General features: G+C 42.2%; 1 protein-coding gene across 1 annotated transcript in view; it reads left to right on the plus strand.

The window, feature by feature from the left end:
• The window catches only part of RAMP3 (receptor activity modifying protein 3), a 377139-nt gene extending 368312 nt beyond the window's left edge, over nt 1-8827 (plus strand). Inside the window, exon 3 of the mRNA XM_063922650.1 lies at nt 598-8827. Within this exon, the coding sequence (XP_063778720.1) occupies nt 598-853 (256 nt within the window). The 3' untranslated portion in view covers nt 854-8827. The remainder of the gene's footprint in view (nt 1-597) is intronic.
• Nucleotides 8828-20792: the final 11965 nt, after the last annotated feature.

Consider the following 20792-nt stretch of genomic DNA (forward strand, 5'->3'; position numbering starts at 1 on the left):
AATTAAGCAATAGAAAGGAAACAAAAAGTACATAAACACGCAGTAAAGGAGACAGAACTGCAAAGTAACAATAACACAATTAACAAGTGAGCATTGCAACTAAATCAGTTTACAGAGAACAAATACAGTAGAAATAAACAAAATATTTAATACAGGCAATGTGTGACAAATAATAAATGGATACATCTTCTAATGAACAGTTACCCCATAAAAATTGCATATCAATGGTATTTCTGAGTATGCAATAACTGTCTTGCATCTATTTATGTTTCACAATTAATACTTAATTTTGGGTACATTTTTACCATGGGTCAATTGCCAGTATTACTGACCAAGAGTTTTCCTGGCTTATTACCAACATAAGTTAGAATTTTAGAAATAATCATGCAAAGGAGCATTAAATGACATTAACATTCTCACTTCCTTCAACTTACTATATCTAATTTTCTGTGTAAAATGTAAAAATAGAGATAATACAAGTGACTGATACAGTATATTGCTCTTCAATGTTCATTAAAACGCCTTTAAAGTGAAATGGTTGTGTTCATAATATTACATTTTTTCCCTTTTAACATGAACGTTTTATCTTCTTTATAGGTATTATGACCTTTTTTCATTGTGTACAAAGTTGACAGCTGAAGATGGGGGTTGCTTTTGGCCAAACACCCTGGCAGAACGATTCATCACTGGAATTCACAGACAATTTTTTTCAAACTGTTCTTCAGACACAGTGTCATGGGAAGATCCTCCAGATGAAATTCTCACAACTCTTATTCTAGTCCCTATTTTCTTGACTGCAGCAATGATCAGTTTAGTGGTATGGTGCAGTAAAAGAGGTGATGTTTTTGGATGAACCAATTTCCTTGGGATTTGGAAAATCCTATGACTAGAAATGAAGCATTGGAGGAAGAACAGCCATCCTAAGATAATAAACGACTCTTAAAATGGACTGACTTTAATATGTTTCTGGCATCTTTGTAATTCTTACAAATACAAAAACCACTGTTGACATAATGCCAACACAGGTTTTTTTTATGTAGCATAAATTAACTGCTTTTAATATGTTTTCAATTTTGTACTTGGCATTACTATTTGTCACTTAATTCACTCTGGTATATAGAAACTTTGTATATATATATATATATATATATATATATATACATACACATCACAGAGTTTGGTGGTTGTGTAAACGTCTATAGTAGGGGAATATACAAGGTCATAGCTGGAATTTACTGAACAACAGATGTTCATATTAAACTTTGTTCTAATTAAGCACATTGTAACCAAGCAACAAAAAAGTATTTTGTGTGTCCTGTTTCTTTGTAAGACAGTTATAGAATTACATATTCAAGCATCAATTCTTGTTATATATACCAACAATAACATTAATATTTGGAGCTTTATCTCTGTTAATGCTTTTATTACCTTGCCGAGAGACAAAAATAGTTATTTCTTTCATAAATAACAAACTGCTATGATACAGAATATATGATGCCTGCAAGCCCAAGCACAACCTATACGTCCACTTCATGCTAGAATGTGTCTGTGATCTGTATTTGTACATAACAGGTGACATTTAAGATATGTGGTGTTGTAATAGTAATATGATAGAATGTATATTATTTTCGCACCAAGTTTCTTAAATGCCCAATTCTGTCATAATTAATGAAGTAATTGTTCAAATATGCATATAAATGTGCATAAGCTAGTAAAAAAAAAAATACCGTGAAATATTAAGGTTCATCGGTTCATGACATGAATTATCTGAGTATCATTTTTTTCAAATTGTTTGTGCTTGCAGTGGTGCAGTGATCACATAGTGGTTTGTGCAATGGAATGTATTATGTGTAAAATTGCTGCATATAAGATACATAGCATTTAGCCCTGTTCTTAATATATATTTAGATATGTTTAATCTGCATTTTTCAAATATGTATTTGTGACATAACAGGAATTATAATCATGGTTCAATGCAAATGAATGCTGAAATACAAATCGTACTGTACTGTAGATGCTTCAAAGGTTTTTTTTAGTGATCTAATTGAAATACTGTACATGTGAGTGTTCAACTGCAATGCTACATGCTAAATTCAATACTATGGAATAAGAAGCCTTCTACAATAGTGCAGTGCAAAGCAAGTTACTGTAAAAACACATAAAAATACGAATATGTTCTATTTGATGATCAATGTTTTTGATTTTCATATCCATTTATATACACTTAACAAACACTATATATGAATCTTAAATTCTGAAATGTAATGCCAAAGGGCCTAATTCATACCTGGTCGCTGCAGCGGAAGCGTACGCATGCTGAAGCCCTGTCCAGTGTGCGCACCCGCAGCAGCTGCACTGCGCGTGCGCACACAATGAGATGCGATGGAATCTCACTTGTGCGATCACCTCTGCCTGATTAACAGGCAGAGGCAGTCGCAGGGCGCGTCGTCGGCGATGTGGCAGCGCTTTCGGGGTGCTGTCTGTACAACGCAGGTGTGTTTCTATGTAGTCATTGCAATTTCTCATTGGTCCTCCCCCTGACAATCCCCCTGTTTGGTAGCCATTTTGAAATGGTGACTAAAATGTTTACTATTCTAGCTGATTGTGAAGCTTTAAGTAATTTTGTAAAGTAGTTGTAAGAAAGTTCATTCGTAACTTGGTATTTTATTAAAAAATGAAGTTTCAGATGCATAGTTTCAAAATAAAATGATTTTTAAATAGGAAGGTTCCCTGCTTGTGTGCTAATGAAGGTTACAGTCCAACCAATTACTCTATCCTAGAAGCACTAACCACAAAATAAGCTAATTGAAATTCACAAGAACATATTTTTATTTGATTTTTTAACAAAAATCACCTAAAGATTTCTAAATCCCAGCAGCTATATATTAGGCAAGCTTGGTCCTTATATACCCAATTTTAAAGTTTTTATTATAGAAAGCTTCCACCATTTCTGCACTCTGCATTGTTTGTGATTTACTGAAGCACATACAGTTTTGCTAGAAGCTGAGACTATGGGGTTTGAAGGAACAAATGTATTTATTCCAAACAAATTTCATCAGTCTGAAGCTTATGTTATGTACATGATAAATTTAAAAAGGTTACAGCTTTTAAAATAATACTGTTGCAACAAAAATAACTGGTAGTTTGTTATTGTACAATAAACATTTCCTGTTAAAGTGTTAAATGTATGTTTATCCTATGAATGTGAAAAATTCATAAAAAACAGTTATTTTGCAGACGCTAAATAAATATACACAGCCATTAACTTCAGCCTTTTGTATATTATGTTGCTGATGTAGAGTTGGACACATTTTGTCTCAGAAATGCACTAGAAAAAAGGGCTTATAAAACAACAAAAGACAAATTTTTTGCAAGTTGCGTAATTGGACGACTCTTAAGATGCATCTGGCTCTGCATTGATATCATATGTGCTAGATGTATGCTAGAAAAGAACAGTAGTCTTTGCACCAGGCTGAGCGCAGATCCAGCCAAGAAGGGGGGTATGGGGTAATGCCACAACAGGGAGGCACTCAGTGTTGGGTCCCCCTGCCATAACATTAAACAGCCCCTCCAAGCCAGTCAGCCCAGGGCTGGAATTCCTTGGAAAGTGGGACCCCCAAAAAAATAAAAATGGGGTCCCCCCTCCCGAGCAACAACCAGCACTGGGCTGATAGCCCAGTGCTATGCTCCGCACCCCTGGTGGCGGTGGGTGCGGGGTTCGTTGTATGCTAATATTGTTCTTTACAGGCGGCCTACAGGTCCCAGCATGCCGGCACTTTGAGAACCACAAGTGCCAGCATGCCCAGACATAAAGGGCCCGCTGGCACCTGTAGTCCACCTGTAAAGACAATCTGAAACTAAAACACCACACTTTTAAAAAAAAAATATATATTATTCAGGGCTTCCCGGCGTCTTCCTCTGGAAGGCGGCAGCCTTAAAGCTCTTTTGCATGGCTGCCACCTCCCCAGGGCTTCCGACGTCTTCAACTGATGGATGGTGGCTGTTAAGCTCTTTTGCATAGCAGCCGCCCATCCAGGACTTTCGCCGTCTTCTAACTTCAGGAGCTCGTCACTGCTCCTCCTCCGCCGTTGGACTGATGCCGCTGCCTCGCGCTTACTTATATAAATCAGGAAGAGGGGGCGGGGCGATGACACGGCGAGCCGTGATTGGCTCAAGGTGGCCATTTTGAATTTCCAAAATGAGGCTGAGGCGCCATTTTTGAAATTGGTACCACCCTGCTGCCAAACTCTGCAGAATGGCAGGTAGGGATCTCGGATCCCTGCCTCCCTCTTTGGATATCACCTCCGCTCATCCCGCAACCAATGATGCGCGCACCTTTGCTGCCTCTGACGCCCGCACCTCCGCCGCGTCCCGCCGTGCCCACCCAGTGATGACAGTGGATCAAATGACAGATCCGCTGGTCAATCATTCTGGCCTCACTGACAGGGGTGTACTTTCATGGGTTGAAAGCACGTCCCTGTATCAAAGCGGCACTTTAGTAGGTGCCGCTTTGCACTTAATTTTCAATGGGCTTTTACTGCCCATGGCTTGGTCCTGCCCCCCGCTCCAGCCCCTTTTCCATTCACAACAGGAGGTACCACGATCGGTGCCTCCCAAACACATTTAAACTGCTTTTAATGATTAGATTGATATAAAGGAGATACTAATGACACAGAATATGTGTCATAAATATCTTCTTTGTATTATTTTAATCATTAATGACAGGGGAGGCACTGCCTCCCCTGCCTCCCCTGACTGCACCTCCCTGAATAGATGTGGCTTGAAAGTGGTAATAGTAAATGTACCAAGCCTAGGAGAGAGATAAAGTGGAGAGATAAAGTACCAGCCAATCAACTCCTAACTTCCATGTTACAGGCTGTGTTTGAAAAATGAGATAGGAGGTGGTTGGTTGGTACTTCTCTCTCCACTTTATCTAACTCCAAGGCTTAGTACATATTGTAGGTAGTGGCGGAACTAGCGAGTGATGGGCCCAGGTGCAAAAATATGCTTTGGGGCCCACCTCCGATGCTAAACAAAAAGGAGCAGTTAGTGCCTAGTTGCAATGAGTGCTTGTCGCCATGCCCCCTCTACAGCAGAATTTTCCTCACATGCACCCTTGTGCCCCAAATGCCCCCATTTACCGCCAGCATCTGTCACATACCCCCCTGTGTGCCCAAGATGCCCCCTGCATCTCCCTGATATATAACCAAACACCTACAGCACAGGGGTGTCTGGAATACTCCTACTGTTGCCAGCAGTGTGGTTATGTGTTAACGTTGAACTATGTAGGAGCCCCTAACTTTAAAAATTATGTACATAGGTTACTAGGGAAATACAAGTAACTTTATTACTAATAATTTGCCACCCATTTAGTATAGTAATTGAAATACTCTGTAATAATAGTAATACATGCTTCCCAACTTTGAAGACTACCGAGAAGAGACATATGCGCACACGAAAATTAAGGGATGTGCAGGGGAAGTGGCCTCGTCACAGTGGGCTATGCCCAGTGCTCTGTTAGCTGCTGCCCCTGTCCCTATCTCCCATGGATATTCACTGCTGCTCTGCTAAACAGAGCAGAGAGTGACAGGGAGCCTCCCAACTGCCCCCTCTGTGGGACATTGTAGTCCGTGGGTGGGACAGTGGGACAGCGCCCAAAAAATGGGATTGTCCTGCCAAAATCGGGACAGTTGGGAGGTATGGTAATATGAGCTTCATTTAGTAGAACTGTAATTTAATCCCTTTGGTAAAATGATGATAATCTACTCCCCCCGGAAAAATAGTCTGTGCCCCATTTAGTGCAATATTAACAATAGTCTCTGACTAATTCAGTACAATAATAATAGTGTGTGCCAGGATGCGCTCAGCATCCCGGTGGTCAGGATGTCAGCAGTCATGTGACCGAGGCCGGAATCCCGACACTACTCAGGAGACCGGTTTCGGGACTGTGACAACTGACATCCTAAAGGTAAGTACCGGTGAACGGAATAGGGCCCAGGGGTGGGGGGGAGAGGGGTAAAGGTAGGCACTAGGAGGGTTAGGGTTGGATACTGGGGTGGTGGTTAGCCCTAGCTGACATCCCCTGAGAGTTAGCCCTAGCTGCCATCCCTGGAGGGTTAGGGTTAGAGTAGTGAAGTGGGGAGGGTTAAAATACTTATCTCCTCCAATGTTGGATCTTCAGTCTCTTGATGCAGCTGTCGGTCATGTGACCGCTTGCATCCCGACCACCAGTATTTCATACCAAACCCTGTAAGCCCACTCAGTACAAGAACATTAGTGTGTACCTACTCAGCACAATAACAATAATGGGTTGTGCCACTCAGTACAATAGCAGTACTGTGTACCCATTCTATTGGTAGTGTACTGAGTGGGCACATTCCATTACTGTTATTATACTGAGTGGGCACAGCAATAACAAACAAAAACAATAGTGTGCCAACTCAGTACAATAACAATAGTGTGTAACTACTCAGTACAATAACAATTATGGGCTGTGCCCAACCATTATAATAACAATAATGGGCTGTGCCCACTCAGTACACTAACAATAGTGTGTACCAATTCAGTACAACAACAATAATGTGCTATGCCCATTCAATAACTTAAACAATTATCCTCATCCATTTTTTTCTGTAGAGTAGTGCAGTATAACAAACCCCCCTCCCCACTGTACATACTATTTGGCCTTATTCTCCCAAGAAAGCATTGAGATCAGCAATGCTAATTTGCTGGCTCCTCCCACTCTCTAGTGCAGGACAGCCTCTGCCTCTGGAGTGGCTGAGCTGTCGATGCTGTGCCCTGTTTTGCTGCTCGAACGTCCCTTCATTGTGCTCACTACTCCATGCGGGCGGATGTGGGCCCTTTGATTACTGACAGTAGTTCCGCCTCTGACTGTAGGCCCCAAATAAATGTTAAAATCAAATGCCAATACAAAATAAAAGTACTAATTAACTACAAACCTTGATTTTTCTACACTTTAAAACCTACATGGGAGCTTGCTTTCATGTTGTAAATATCAAAAAGATCAATCAATCAGAAGTATCTGCTTGTAGGGGAGGTGGTTGATAGACAGTCAAAAGGTTGACAATCAAAAGGTTGACAGGGTCAAAAGGATCAAAGGGTCGACAGGGTCAAAAAGTTGACAGTCAAAAGGTCGACGGGGTCAAAAAGTTAATATATGGTCGACGTGTTTTTTCCACATTTTTACAACCTTTGCTGCATTTGCTATTCATGTCACAAACTATTACCTTTAGTAACCTTGCGGTGAGCGAAGCGTGGCAGGGGACACATTTCATCAAATTTACTATCCATGTCACAAACCATTACAATTAGTAATCAAGTCCGAAGTGTGGCGAGCGAGCGCATTTCAAGAAATTGGTGTAAAAAATGTTTTAAAATAATTAACACCGCAATTTTTGTGTGTGATGACCTTTTGACCCTGTCAACCTTTTGTTGACCCTGTCTACCTTTTGACCCTGCCGACCTAATGTCTATGTTTTTAATGTCTAATCTTCTTTTTCACACCCGCTGGTAGTCATTATCATCAGTGTGTATTTTGCTCTATGAGATGAGCACCTGTAAGATATACCTCCTGAGGTGTATACAGTATGTATCTGTTTTGTACACTGCATGATGCAATTATGTGAATATTTCCTTATTGTACTCTGCCAAAACTTGCACACCACCTCCATCGTACATTACCCCAGTCTGATTAATGAGATTTAAAAATAATGTCTATGGGTCAATAAATCTACAGGAAAAAGGACAACAGCCATTAGGTCAACACCAATTGGTCTACATGCACATGGTTGGCATGATCAAAAGGTCAACAGTAATAAAAGGTAAATGGAAAAAGGTCGACAGGTACTGTACAAAAGGTCGACAGAAACAAAGGGTCGACATGACAATGGTTGACACACAAATGGTTGAAGCCCATTTTATGGGGGGGGTAGAGTTTGTTTCTGTTCTTACCTGTGACCACCATTAGTTATAACGCATCACCTCGCAGGCTCGCTGCGCTTGGACACTGTGTCTTGTTTTGCTCCGCTTCACTAGCCACAAGGTTACTAAAGGTTATGATTTGTGACATGGATAGTCGATGAAGCAAAAGTTGAAAAAACATACCCCCCCCCAAAAAAAAACATGTGTCGACCATTGTCATATCGACCATTTGAACCTGTTGACCATTTGAAAATGTCAACCTTAAGCATTGTCTACCTTTTACCTGTCAACCTTTTGTACCTGTGGACGTAGGGCATGTGGACCATATGGTGTTGACCTAATGACTGTCTATCTGGACACTGTCGACCTATAGTACAAATACCAAAAACAATGTGTGCCCGAATGTACATACTGAATGTATGGAAGCATAATAGTTTTATGAACAGCATGTAGTTATGTAACCGGTGGTCACAATACTTCCTCCTACATCCCGCCTCCTTAGAATACCGACAGTGGCATGCAGACTAGCTGGGACTATTCCCACTCGTGGTTTTCCACGACACCCATAGAGTGGGAATACAACCTGTGGCGAGCATCCCCCTCTCCCACCGGCCATCTAGATTCCGGGATCCCAGCGTCGGTATGGTGGCCGGCGGTTTCCTAAATGCTGGTCACACATACCCTACCCTTTTGCACAAGCACAGTACAAAGTTACACAATCTGTTGTCTTCCAACTTTACATCAGCTCCTATATCTGTTAATGTACGTAGCAAAAATTGTTCAAGTTTTCAGCACAGATTATGTATTATATTTGTGTTTACATTCTGCCATTGCTATTTTCTTTACTTAAAGTTAAATAAAATTACAGTAAATGTGCTATTTTCAGAAACTCTTATTATTGACTCTCACATATTATGGCAGCTATATTAGAAATGACTGAAAACAATTTAACATTCATGGGGGGAAATTTACAAAGGTGGGAGATTTTTAGAACTAGTGATGTTGCCCATAGCAACCAATCAGATTATATCTATTATCTGCTAGAAGCAGCTAGATAAATGGTAAGTAGAATCTGATTGGTTGCCATGGGCAACATCACCAGTTCTAAAAATCTCCCACCTTAGTAAATTTACCCCCATGGTTTGTTCTTCTTTATTTTTTGAATGTAATTAACCAATTACTATATCATACAGGGATTCCCAAATTATGCTTTAGCAAAATAAAAGCTAATTTGAATTCATTGTGTTCATAAATAAATATATAAGTCATGTAAAGTAAAACTAAATTCATTTAAAATACATGATTTCTAAAGAATACATGCTTCATTCGTGTATCAATATTAGATCCAGTCAGGATCCCGACAGTCGGGATCTCTGCAAACGAAAAACCGCCGCCGGAATCCCAACATTACTCAGAATGCCGGTGCTGGGTTTCCCAACATTGTTCACTATCCCGGCACCAGAATCTTAACCAAGAGGTAAGCCGTGCAGGGGAAGGTTATGTATAGGCTGCTGGTAGAGTGTTAGGATTAGGCTGCAGAAGAGGAAACCCCTGGGGAGGGTTAGGGTTAGACTGCAGGGGAGGGAGGGTTTGGTTTAGGCTACAGGGAGGAGTGGTTCAAGTTAGGCACCACCGGGGAGGATTAGGGTTAGCCTGCAGGCGAGGCAGGGTTCGGTTTAGGCTGAAGGGAGGGGTTGTTAGAGTTCGGCACCACCGGGGAAGGTTAGGGTTAGGCTGCTGGGCAAGGGGGAGGGGGGTTAGGGTCAGGCTGTGGGTACAGAGGGTTAGGCTTAGGGGAGTTGGAGATTAGGGCTAGTCTCCTTACCACCTTGGTGTCAGGATCCTGAGTTCTGGATGCCGCTGTCAGTATTTTGACTACCGGTATCCCAAGCACCGGTATCCCAATACCATCCCATCAATAGAGAATGTATAATTAGAATGAAATAAAATTATATATGCAGGCAGGGCCGAATTAAGGGTCACATGGGCCTGAGCCTGAAAATGCTAAAGGACCTATTGTGAAAAACGGAGCAAGTGTGACCGGTGCTGTGTGGGTGTGACCTGTGCTGTGTGGGTGTGACCAGTGCTGTGTGGGAGTGGCCAGAGCAACCTCACACTTGCAGCTCCAATGTCTTTTTAAATAGAAAAATTGCATAAGTTTGTGACAAAATTAGAATTACAATTGTAATACCTACTGATGATGGGCCTAGTTTTGTGTGAAGAACTGAAGCTATTGCTCCATCCACCAATTATTAATCTGGCCCTATATACAGGTATGTATAACTAAAGGATAATAATAGATCTCTGCCTGTATACACTCCTAATTATTCAAGAAATCTACTTGATTAAATGAAGAAAAATAACTTTTCAGTTTTCAGAAGTCAACCTGTAAGGAACTAGCTATGAGTTTGTCTTACATAATGTAGATATTCTTATTTCAAAAAATTACACAGTAAATACTCGTTAAAGCATGCTACATTGGGGATCATTCCGAGTTGATCATAGCTGTGCTAAATTTAGCACAGCTACGATCATCTTCCCTGACATGCGGGAGGATGCGCAGCACAGGGCTAGTCCACCCCGCATGTCAGTCCGCCCCCCTCCCCCGCACAGTGGCGAAGCTTTTGTATTTGTGGAGGAACTCCCGGCCAGCGCAGCTCCTGCAGCTGGCCGGGAGTTGATCATCGCTGCCACTGGCCGCAGCAGCTGCGTGAGATGTCACGCAGCCGCCACGGCCCGCCCCCCAATGGTCCGGCCATGCCTGCGTTGTCTGGACCGTGTCCCCTAAACGGCGGCTTAACGCCACCGCCAACCCCCTCCCGCCCTGCGACCACCTCTGCCTGTCAATCAGGCAGAGGCAATCGCTACTTAACGACGGCCTTCGGCCGTCCGGCATGCACCGGTGCACTGCGGCGCATGCGCAATTCCAACCCAACCGCTGCGCTGCGATAAACTGCAGCGAGCGATCGGGTCAGAATGACCCACCTTGTTTAAAAAATAGATGCATGCCATGTTGATTCTGATTTAGCACATATATATTAATACTTGATTGTTTAGCATTATTGTGTCAGGTTTGTTGCAGCAATACAGTTGCAGGAGTCTTAAGTCCTTTTTTTTTTTTTAAATATGTTTATTGAAAAATATAAACAGTACAAATTATTTGAGTTCAGTGTTGCATACAGGTTGGCAGTCAATAGCAAAAAAAAGCGAGTTATAGCTCCATAGGAAAACATTGGTAGTGTATATATAAACAAAGACATATACAGAAATACAAAAATATCAAAAGGAGGGGTCATACAGAGTCAAGTGAGAACATTCCTGGTCTACAAAAGAAAATCATACAGTAGGATAGAGCGAGTAGACTGATTCAATGTGGATATCTATAACCTATTAAATGAATCTCTACCTAGAAAGGTGGGTAGCCTTTCTCCAGTGTAGTTACTGTAAGTTGTACCAAGAAGACGTACTATACCTCTAAGGAAGTCCTTCTCTTCGGTTGATAATGTGAGCACATAGGGCATCCAAATCTAAAAAAAAAATTGTGATCGAGATTCTAAATCCAAAGAACAGTCTATCCACTCCATCCTGTAAGCATAAGCCAATCTCTGTAACATAAGAGAAAGAGCAATGGGAGTAGAGTGTATCCATTGCCACTGCAGCTATTTTAGCAAGTAGGAGTATAGTGCCTTTAGTATGGTGTGGGGATGGAGGTTGAGTATAATAATTCCATAATGCCCATGGCATCGTTATATTGAAAGAAATGCGAAGGACATTGTTTAGATAATTTTGAACAGTGGTCCAAAAAGTATGAACCACTGGACAAGACCAGAGGCAGTGGAGAATGTCAGTGTCAGGGAGGCAACATTTAAAACAATTGGAGTCCTCTGCTACTCCAGTGAGGAATCTCAGTTTGGAAGTATGGTACGCTCGATGAAGGATCTTAAATTGCATTTCAGCAAATGAGGAGGAGAGTAACTGTTTATTCAATTTGGCCGAGGCCATAACAATAGTGTGCAGGGAAATATTAGGGGAGGATTCTTTCCACTTTGCCATACCTGTCGATAAAGTAGTGAAGTCAATTTTCTTCCTAACCTGTTCATATAATAAGGAGGTAGGGAAGGAGGTACCTAAACGGGATTTTATCAAAACATCATATACCAGAGAAGGATTTGAATGGGTTAGCACAGATAATAGTCTTGTTACAAAACTACGGGCCTGAAAATAAGCAAATATGGGAATCTGGATATCAGGAAATAACTCCTTGAGTCTCTCCAGGGTGAGGGTGGTGGAGAGACCATCATCCATCAAATTATATGCTAATCGAAGTCCATGGAGATGCCAAGTTTCAAAAATCGCTTGAGGGTCACCCCATTGAAAATCACTATTATGTAATAATGATGAGAATATTGTACGAGTAGAGGACAATCCTAAACGTTTACGTGATATACGCCATGCCATACATGGAGTGCACAATAGTGGGTAACCTCAATAGGAAGAGAAAACGGGGAGGTGTGGAGAGTGGAAATCAGAGAGCCCTTGATAAGAAAGCCTTGTTCAGTATCCAAATTAACAAAGGTAGAGGTTTCACTTATCCAGTCCAGCGCATATCTCAGATTAGAAGCTATTGCATAGTCTTGTATATTAGAAAGATTGATACCTCCCAATGATACTGGCTGTTGCAGTTTAAAAAGTGAAATACGAGGATGTTTGCCTGCCCATATGAATTTGGATAAGGATCTATTGACAATGGCAACATCTCTTTTAGTCAATAAAAATGGCAGCATCTGGATTGGATATAAAAACCGAGGGAAAGAAATCATTTTAAATAAATGGCATCTCCCAATATATGATAACGGCAGATGTTTCCATTTTTCAAAATCTGACAACATTTGCATGACAAAGTATGTATAATTATCAGTATATGTAGTGGTAGGATCACTGGGAAATCGTAAACCTAGATACAAGAGATGATCCTGGGCCCAACAAAAAGGAAAGGAGCCACCCCATACAGATTTAGCCACAGTATGTAGAGCCAAAGCTTCTGTTTTAGTAAAATTAATAGTGAAACCAGATATCAATTGAAAATCTGCCAAAATCTGTTGTAAGGAGGGGAGGGCTTGTTTTGGATTACTAAAATACAGAAGCAAATCATCTGCAAAGGCTGATACTTTAATCTCTGAAATGCCTAATCTAACACCTCGCCACTTATTGTCCTTGCAGAATACGCGGATCAATGGGTCAAGTGCCAAATGAAACAACAGTGGCAAAAGGGGACATCCTTGGCGGGTGCCTCTAGACAGCGGGAAAGGTGACAAATTTAGTTCATTAGTGTTAAATAAGCCATCGGATGTGAGTACAACATATTAAAAATACCAATAAATGCCGGGCCAAATTGTTGGGCATGGAGTATACGTGAAATATGCAACCAGGAAACCCTATCAAAAGCCTTGTCAGCATCACAGCTGACAATGATGGCTTCTTTGTTGTTCAATTGATGATAATGGTATAATACCGCTACTAACATACACACATTGTGGACCGAAGTTCTGCCCTTCACAAAGCCATTTTGAGCTGGGTGCAATATCCGAGGGAGAAAACTCTGCATACATTGCACCAAAAGTTTAGTAAAAAGTTTCAGGTCCTGATTTAATAGAGAAATGGGTCTATAGGATTGGACCTGTGTAGGGTCTTTGCCTGGTTTTGGAAATACCACGATCCTAGCCTCAGCGAAATTAGAGGGGGGTTGTTCTCCAGAAAGCAAGGAATTAAACAAAGTAACCATGTGGGGTAATAAATTATCTATAAGGAGTTGATAGTATTCTGCTCTGAAACCATCAGGACCTGGGGATTTACCTTTAGCTAACGATTGATCAAAAAGGATAATTCTACATCAGTTACTGTGTAGTCAATAAATCTCTCTCCTCCTCAGTTAGGACAGGCAATTCCACCTTAGAAAGGAATTGGTCGCCTTCAGATGGAGAATCAAGTGGGGAGGTATATAGCAACCAGTAATAATCCCTGAAATGATCGGATATCTCCGACGGATCAGTAACGGGATCCATTTGACGGGTTATTTGCAATATACGAGAAGGGGCGTTATGGGAATGTACAAGGTTAGCAAACAGTCTCCCTGATTTATTGCACCCATAATAATATTTACTACGCTGGACATCATGGGCAAATTGGGCCCGTTCAGTACATAAGGTATCATAAGAATGTTTGGCATCTACATAATGTTTTCGAGAAACTATAGAGTCTGATTGCAGCATGGCATCGTAAGCTGTCCTCAACAATTTACTGTGATCTTCGATAACCTTTGAAAGTTTTCTCCATTTCCTGGCCACATACTCCATCACCTGACCTCTAATTACAGGCTTCGCCGCAGCCCAAAACAACTGAATATTATCTAAATGGCCTGCATTATCTTGTTCATAATTACAGAAAGCAGTTGTCAGGTGATTAAAAAAATCAGTAGACTTGGCAAGGTAGGCAGGAAATCTCCAATTATAAGAAGTAATCAGGGGATCTTTAATAGATGGGGTCACCCAAACCGGTGCATGGTCTGAAAGAGGAATGGGGCCTAAACCTGAGTCCATTACCCTACTATACAGTGTTTCAGAAAGTAACCAAAAATCTATGCGAGAAGTATGATGGGGTGAGAGTAAAAAGTGTATTCCCATGAAATCGGATGTTGGTATCTGCATGGATCACATAACTTTAAAGAATCTTTCAAAAAGGTCATCAAGGAGACATTTCCCTCCACCCCCCGACCAGAGGAACGATCCAGGCCCCTAGAGAGAACACAATTAAAATCACCCCCAAGCAGTAACTCTCCTTCCACCTATTCCTGCAATTTTGAATATATAGTCGTAAAAAATGGTCTAGTCGAGCCTGTCGATGCATAAAGCGCCGCTAATGTATATAAGGAGCCCAGAAGCGAGAGCTTTATGAAAAGAAAATGACCTTCTGGGTCAGACCATGTATCTTTAATTGTGTACGGCAAGTGTTTCCTAAATAAAATAGAAACCCCCCTATGTTTTGCAGTAAAGGAAGCAGTCTTAAATTCTCCCACCCAAGGTCCCCTAAGGGTGTTGGGATCTTTCATATCCCAGTGGGTCTCTTGTAAAAATGCAATATCCGGTTTATGGCGTTTTAAGTGTGACAATACTTTGCGTCTCTTAATAAGGGAGTTTAATCCCTCCACATCCCAAGTGACAAATTTTAAAGAGGACTGAGTCCTAGTGGAGCCGTCAGTGTGAGTAGTCATACTATCCATACCTACTCCAGGCCACAAAATTATCATGAGTATGGGAACAGTTGTATCCGTCCCGTCCCAGCGAGAGGGCGGGGACAGCAATATTGGTACCTAGAGCATCTTGCCAAACCTGTATACAAATACCACAAATCTAAAACAATAAACCAAACAATCAATGTCCTAAGCATCTTAAAACTTTTTTGAACCCATGAGGGCAATCCGTCAGATTGCCAATACCTAGAAGAATAATAGCAGGACCAGAGGAGGAGGGATAGGGGAAGTGAAAGTAGAGCATGGAATAACATAACATTAGCAATCCAACAGCGATAACAATGAAACAATAAAAAATGCGGATTCAGTAGGCGCACAGGCACTCTTCCATGTTTTACGGTTGTCAATGTTCTCGCCACAGCAAAGGGTTGTTGTCCATCATAGTCGCAGGATTCTATTAAGGCCTCATAGTCGCATCCAAGGGGGCCATTCTTCGTCTTACACCAGACCACATAATCGGAGTTGGGCTTTAACAGGACAGGCTGCCGATCTGTGATTTTAGCCTTCTCCCCCGGCCATTAGTAAATCTCCTCTGCTTCTCTAACAATCGTACCATCTGTTGTAAAGCCTTTCGCTCCCTAGGAGTAGCAGTCCTCATTTCACTACGCAGAGCTTCTACCAACTCATCGGGGCAGTTCCTCAGGACATTCATGCCCAAGATCACAGGAGGTAGATGTATGTTAGATGTAGTCGTAACTAGACACCCCTGTCTATACAATTTGACTTTACCAATCACCAGATCCGGTTCCCAATAACCTCAATATGCGAATGGCTGTCTGTTGCTGGCCAGTAGATGGAGCCAGGTAACTGGTGGAGTCACAATAGCAGTTTCTTCCCAGTGCTGGAGAAACTCTGTGAGTCGAATGGTCGACATTTGAGAGCCAGTGTCCAGAAGCGCTGTTATTTCCACTCCATTAACCTGACATCTTCAGATGTGGACATTCACCAACATACCTGGGTCATTACTCCTGTGACGATGGACCTATTAATGAGCTTCCTCCTGAGGGTCGGTCCCTTGCCTCGGGGTCTCTCGGTTTAAATTAACATTAGGACAATTTCTCTCAATATGTACACTCTGATGACAGCCTCTGCAAATTGGCCTCCCCTGAGAGTCAAATTGATTGGTCGTCCATTGGCCCGATTCCATGGGTACATTCCAACGAGGGCGACTCCTTTCACTGCGCCCTTGGCACCATTCCCAGCGTCGGCCTTGATCTTGTCCTCGGCAAAGCTCTTCCAAACTTTGATCCATCCGAGCCAGCTTTAGTGTTAGTTCTGTAAGCTTGCTTCCAAGAAGGCTTACAGGATCCGACCCAGTTGGTCTTTGGGCATGTTGGAGGACTGCTCCTCCCTGTCAGGGTTTCAAGCCTGATGCACGGTTTAGTGTCATTAGACCCTTCATCCTCAAGTTTTTCAGATGATGTGTCATCCTCGGCATCATCACTTTGATTCAATCTGAGTATTTGCAAAACGTTTTCCTTAAACTCGTGCCGTTTCCACATTCCACATTCCACAGGCATCTGACAGAGCAGAACAGTGATGAGCTCTACTGACTGTGTAGCTGGAAACTAGGCCACGCAGCCTACCCTCCCTTCTGAAGGACAGCCCTGGCGGTAGCCCTGCTTTGGAGTAACAGATGGTGGGAGGAGCAGAGACAGTGTCTTGCTGCAGCTGAAGACAGAGGTCAGCTTATGATGGTTAATTGAGGCCAACCTAACCCTTGTAACACAGGTCGGTAACACTGCTGCACTAGCCACACATCACAAGCTTCCTCAGGGATAAAAGACAATTCAGCTGCTAACATTGGCCCTCATTCCGAGTTGTTCGCTCGTTGCCGTATTTCGCTTTATTGCGATTAATCGCTTACTGCTCATGCGCAATGTTCGCAGAGCGCATGCGCTTAGTTATTTTACTCAAAAGTTAGGTATTTTACTCACGGTATTACGAGGATTTTTCTTCGTTCTGGTGATCGGAGTGTGATTGACAGGAAGTGGGTGTTTCTGGGAGGAAACTGGCCATTTTATGGGTGTGTGTGAAAAAACGCTGCCGTTTCTAGGAAAAACGCGGGAGTGGCTGGAGAAATGGGGGAGTGTCTGGGCGAATGCTGGGTGTGTTTGTGACGTCAAACCAGGAACGAAACTGACTGAACTGATCGCAGTGGCAGAGTAAGTGTTGAGCTACTCGGAAACTGCTAAGAAATTTCTATTCGCAATTTTGCGAATCTTTCGTTCGCAATTCTGCTATGCTAAGATACACTCCCAGAGGGCGGCGGCTTAGCGTATGCAATGCTGCTAAAAGCAGCTAGTGAGCGAACAACTCGGAATGAGGGCCATTGTATCTTAGCCCAAATGCTACAGGCAAGCATACTTTTGGAACATAAAGCTGCATAAGTACTTTATAAATGCAATTCCAATCAGCAGCTAGTTTTATCCAAGGACACCATTAATTGACTACAGTTGTTAATCTGCAGTTAAAGGAGCATCAGCATTGCAGGGAGCATAGTGATACAGTACTTACTCTCTCTCGACTTGCAATTTATAGACATCACTGACACACAGCTATACAGGGAAACTGTTGGCTAAGGACAGATACTTTTGTCACAGAAGTTATATGGAGGTAGTTACACGGTAGCAAGACTGTCTGTCTGTGGCCTTGCTCTTTGCATTTCAGTCATTCTAGTCCTACAAGAGCAACATATTTTATATAAGACTGTGAACTTTCAAAACTGATCACTGAATAAGGAGCTATAGCTATTATGACTGAGTTCTGCAACATTAACTATTTAATGGACATACATGGGGCCCCACTAGTAATGCAATATCTATGTTATTACTTTTGTTGCTTTTATTAGTTTGTTAAGATTGTTGGTGGTGGATGATACATTCTGTAATGTTTTGTGGTACAGGTTGAGTCTCCCTTATCCAAAAGTCTTGGGACCAGAGGTATTTTGGATATGGGATTTTTCCGTATTTTGGAATAATTGCATACCATAATGAGATATCATGGTGATGGGACCTAAATTTAAGCACAGAATGCATTTATGTTACACATACACCTTATACACACAGCCGGAAGGTAATTTTAGCCAATATTTTTTATAACTTTGTGCATTAAACAAAGTGTGTCTACATTCACACAATTCATTTATGTTTCATATACACCTTATACACACAGCCTGAAGGTCATTTAATACAATATTTTTAATAACTTTGTGTATTAAACAAAGTTTGTGTACATTGAGCCATCAAAAAACAAATGTTTCACTATCTCACTCTCACTCAAAAAAGTCCGTATTTCGGAATATTTGGATATGGGATACTCAACCTGTAATGTGTATTGCATGCACAAAGTGTTATTATAAATTGTGATAACTACTTCTAAGCTTTACAGTAGAGAAAAAGTTACCCAGAATCGTTCCAGCTAAATAAAAACTGCAGAGGAGCAACTGTGTAATTAATGTCTGTGCTAATTGTAATTTGAACTAAAGTATATTGTGAATTGCCAGAGAAACTTACTCCCTAATACTTACCTGTAAATTGTAACTTTCCACGTGATACTTACCCCAAATGTCACAAATGGCGTCACGAACAGGATGGCTGACGACATACCCCACTGTCACCATTGTATAAGGGGCATAACATACAGGGCATCTTATGCATTTATATCTATATATACTATTACAATAGATCAGGTGCATATATACTGTATATATATATATATATATATATATATAGAAGAACAGAGACTGCGGCACTCCAATGGTTGAAGAGATATTTAGTGATGAAGCATAAGCTTAAAGAACAGCAACAAAACTACATCAAAGGTTGACGTTTCGGTGCTACGCAGGCACCGTTCTCAAAACCTAGTAGTTCGCTAAACAAAGTGCAATGAATTAAAAGCACTCACCTAAATAGGTGAGTGTTTTTCATTCATTGCACTTTGTTCAGCTAACTACTAGGTTTTGAGAATGGTGCCTGCGTAGCACCGAAACATCAACCTTTGATGTAGTTTTGTTGCTGTTCTTTAAGCTAATGCTTCATCACTAAATATCTCTTCAACCATTGGAGTGCCGCAGTCTCTGTTCTTCTATATATATATATACACACTGGAGGGGGGGCAATTTAGGTAAATTAATGCCAGTTTGTACAAGGGCCTCCAAATTGCCTCTTTTTCCTGCCAGTATACGTACGGACTGTCTGACATGCCTACTTGGATGCGGTCACTCATATAATCCTCCACCATTCTTTCAATGGTGACAGAATCATGGCAGTAGACGACATGTCAGTAATCGTTGGCAGGTCCTTCAGTCCGGACCAGATGTCAGCACTCGCTCCAGACTGCCCTGCATCACCGCCAGCGGGTGGGCTCGGAATTCTTAGCCTTTTCCTCGCAGCCCCAGTTGCGGGAGAATGTGAAGGAGGAGCTGTTGACGGGTCACATTCCGCTTGACTTGACAAGTGTCTCACCAGCAGGTCGTTGCACCTCTGCACACTTGTGTCTGCCGGAAAGAGAGATACAACGTAGGCTTTAAACCTAGGATCGAGCACAGTGGCCAAAATGTAGTGCTCTGATTTCAACAGATTGACCACCCGTGAATCCTGGTTAAGCGAATTAAGCGCTCCATCCACAAGTCCCACATGCCTAGCAGAATCACTCCGTTTTAGCTCCTCCTTCAATCTCTCCAGCTTCTTCTGCAAAAGCCTGATGAGGGGAATGACCTGACTCAGGCTGGCAGTGTCTGACTGACTTCACGTGTGGCAAGTTCAAAGGGTTGCAGAACCTTGCACAACGTTGAAATCATTCTCCACTGCGCTTGAGTCAGTTGCATTCCCCCTCCTTTGCCTATATCGTAGGTAGCTGTATAGGCTTGAATGGCCTTTTGCTGCTCCTCCATCCTCTGAAGCATATAAAGGGTTGAATTCCATCTCGTTACCACCTCTTGCTTCAGATATCATTTTTCAAATAATTCTGCACCACCAAATTCAATGTATGTGCAAAACATGGGATGTGCTGGAATTTGCCCAGATGTAATGCACGCACAATATTGGTGGCATTGTCCGATGTCACAAATCCCCAGGAGAGTCCAATTGGGGTAAGCCATTCTGCGATGATGTTCCTCAGTTTCCGTAAGAGGTTTTTAGCTGTGTGCCTCTTATGGAAAGCGGTGATACAAAGCGTAGCCTGCCTAGGAACGAGTTGGCGTTTGCGAGATGCTGCTACTGGTGCCGCCGATGCTGTTCTTGCTGCGGGAGGCAATACATCTACCCAGTGGGCTGTCACAGTCATATAGTCCTGAGTCTGCCCTGCTCCACTTGTCCACATGCAGGGCCGGCGCTACCATTAGACAGTTTTAGGCAGCTGCCTATGAGCGCTGGCACTTGAAGGGTGGCGCTGAGAAAAATAAAAAAAATTAAAGGCTGTGTGCCGCACTCACCATGAAGGATCTGTTGGGCCGGGGCTGGAGCCGCGTGTACGGAGCCTGTCCCCGCCTCTCCCACCTGCGACTCTCTCTCCCCCCTCCCCTGTCCCGACGACCGGGGAGAAC

Source organism: Pseudophryne corroboree, chromosome 5 (assembly GCF_028390025.1).
Source record: "Pseudophryne corroboree isolate aPseCor3 chromosome 5, aPseCor3.hap2, whole genome shotgun sequence".
In the NCBI taxonomy this organism is placed as follows: domain Eukaryota; kingdom Metazoa; phylum Chordata; class Amphibia; order Anura; family Myobatrachidae; genus Pseudophryne; species Pseudophryne corroboree.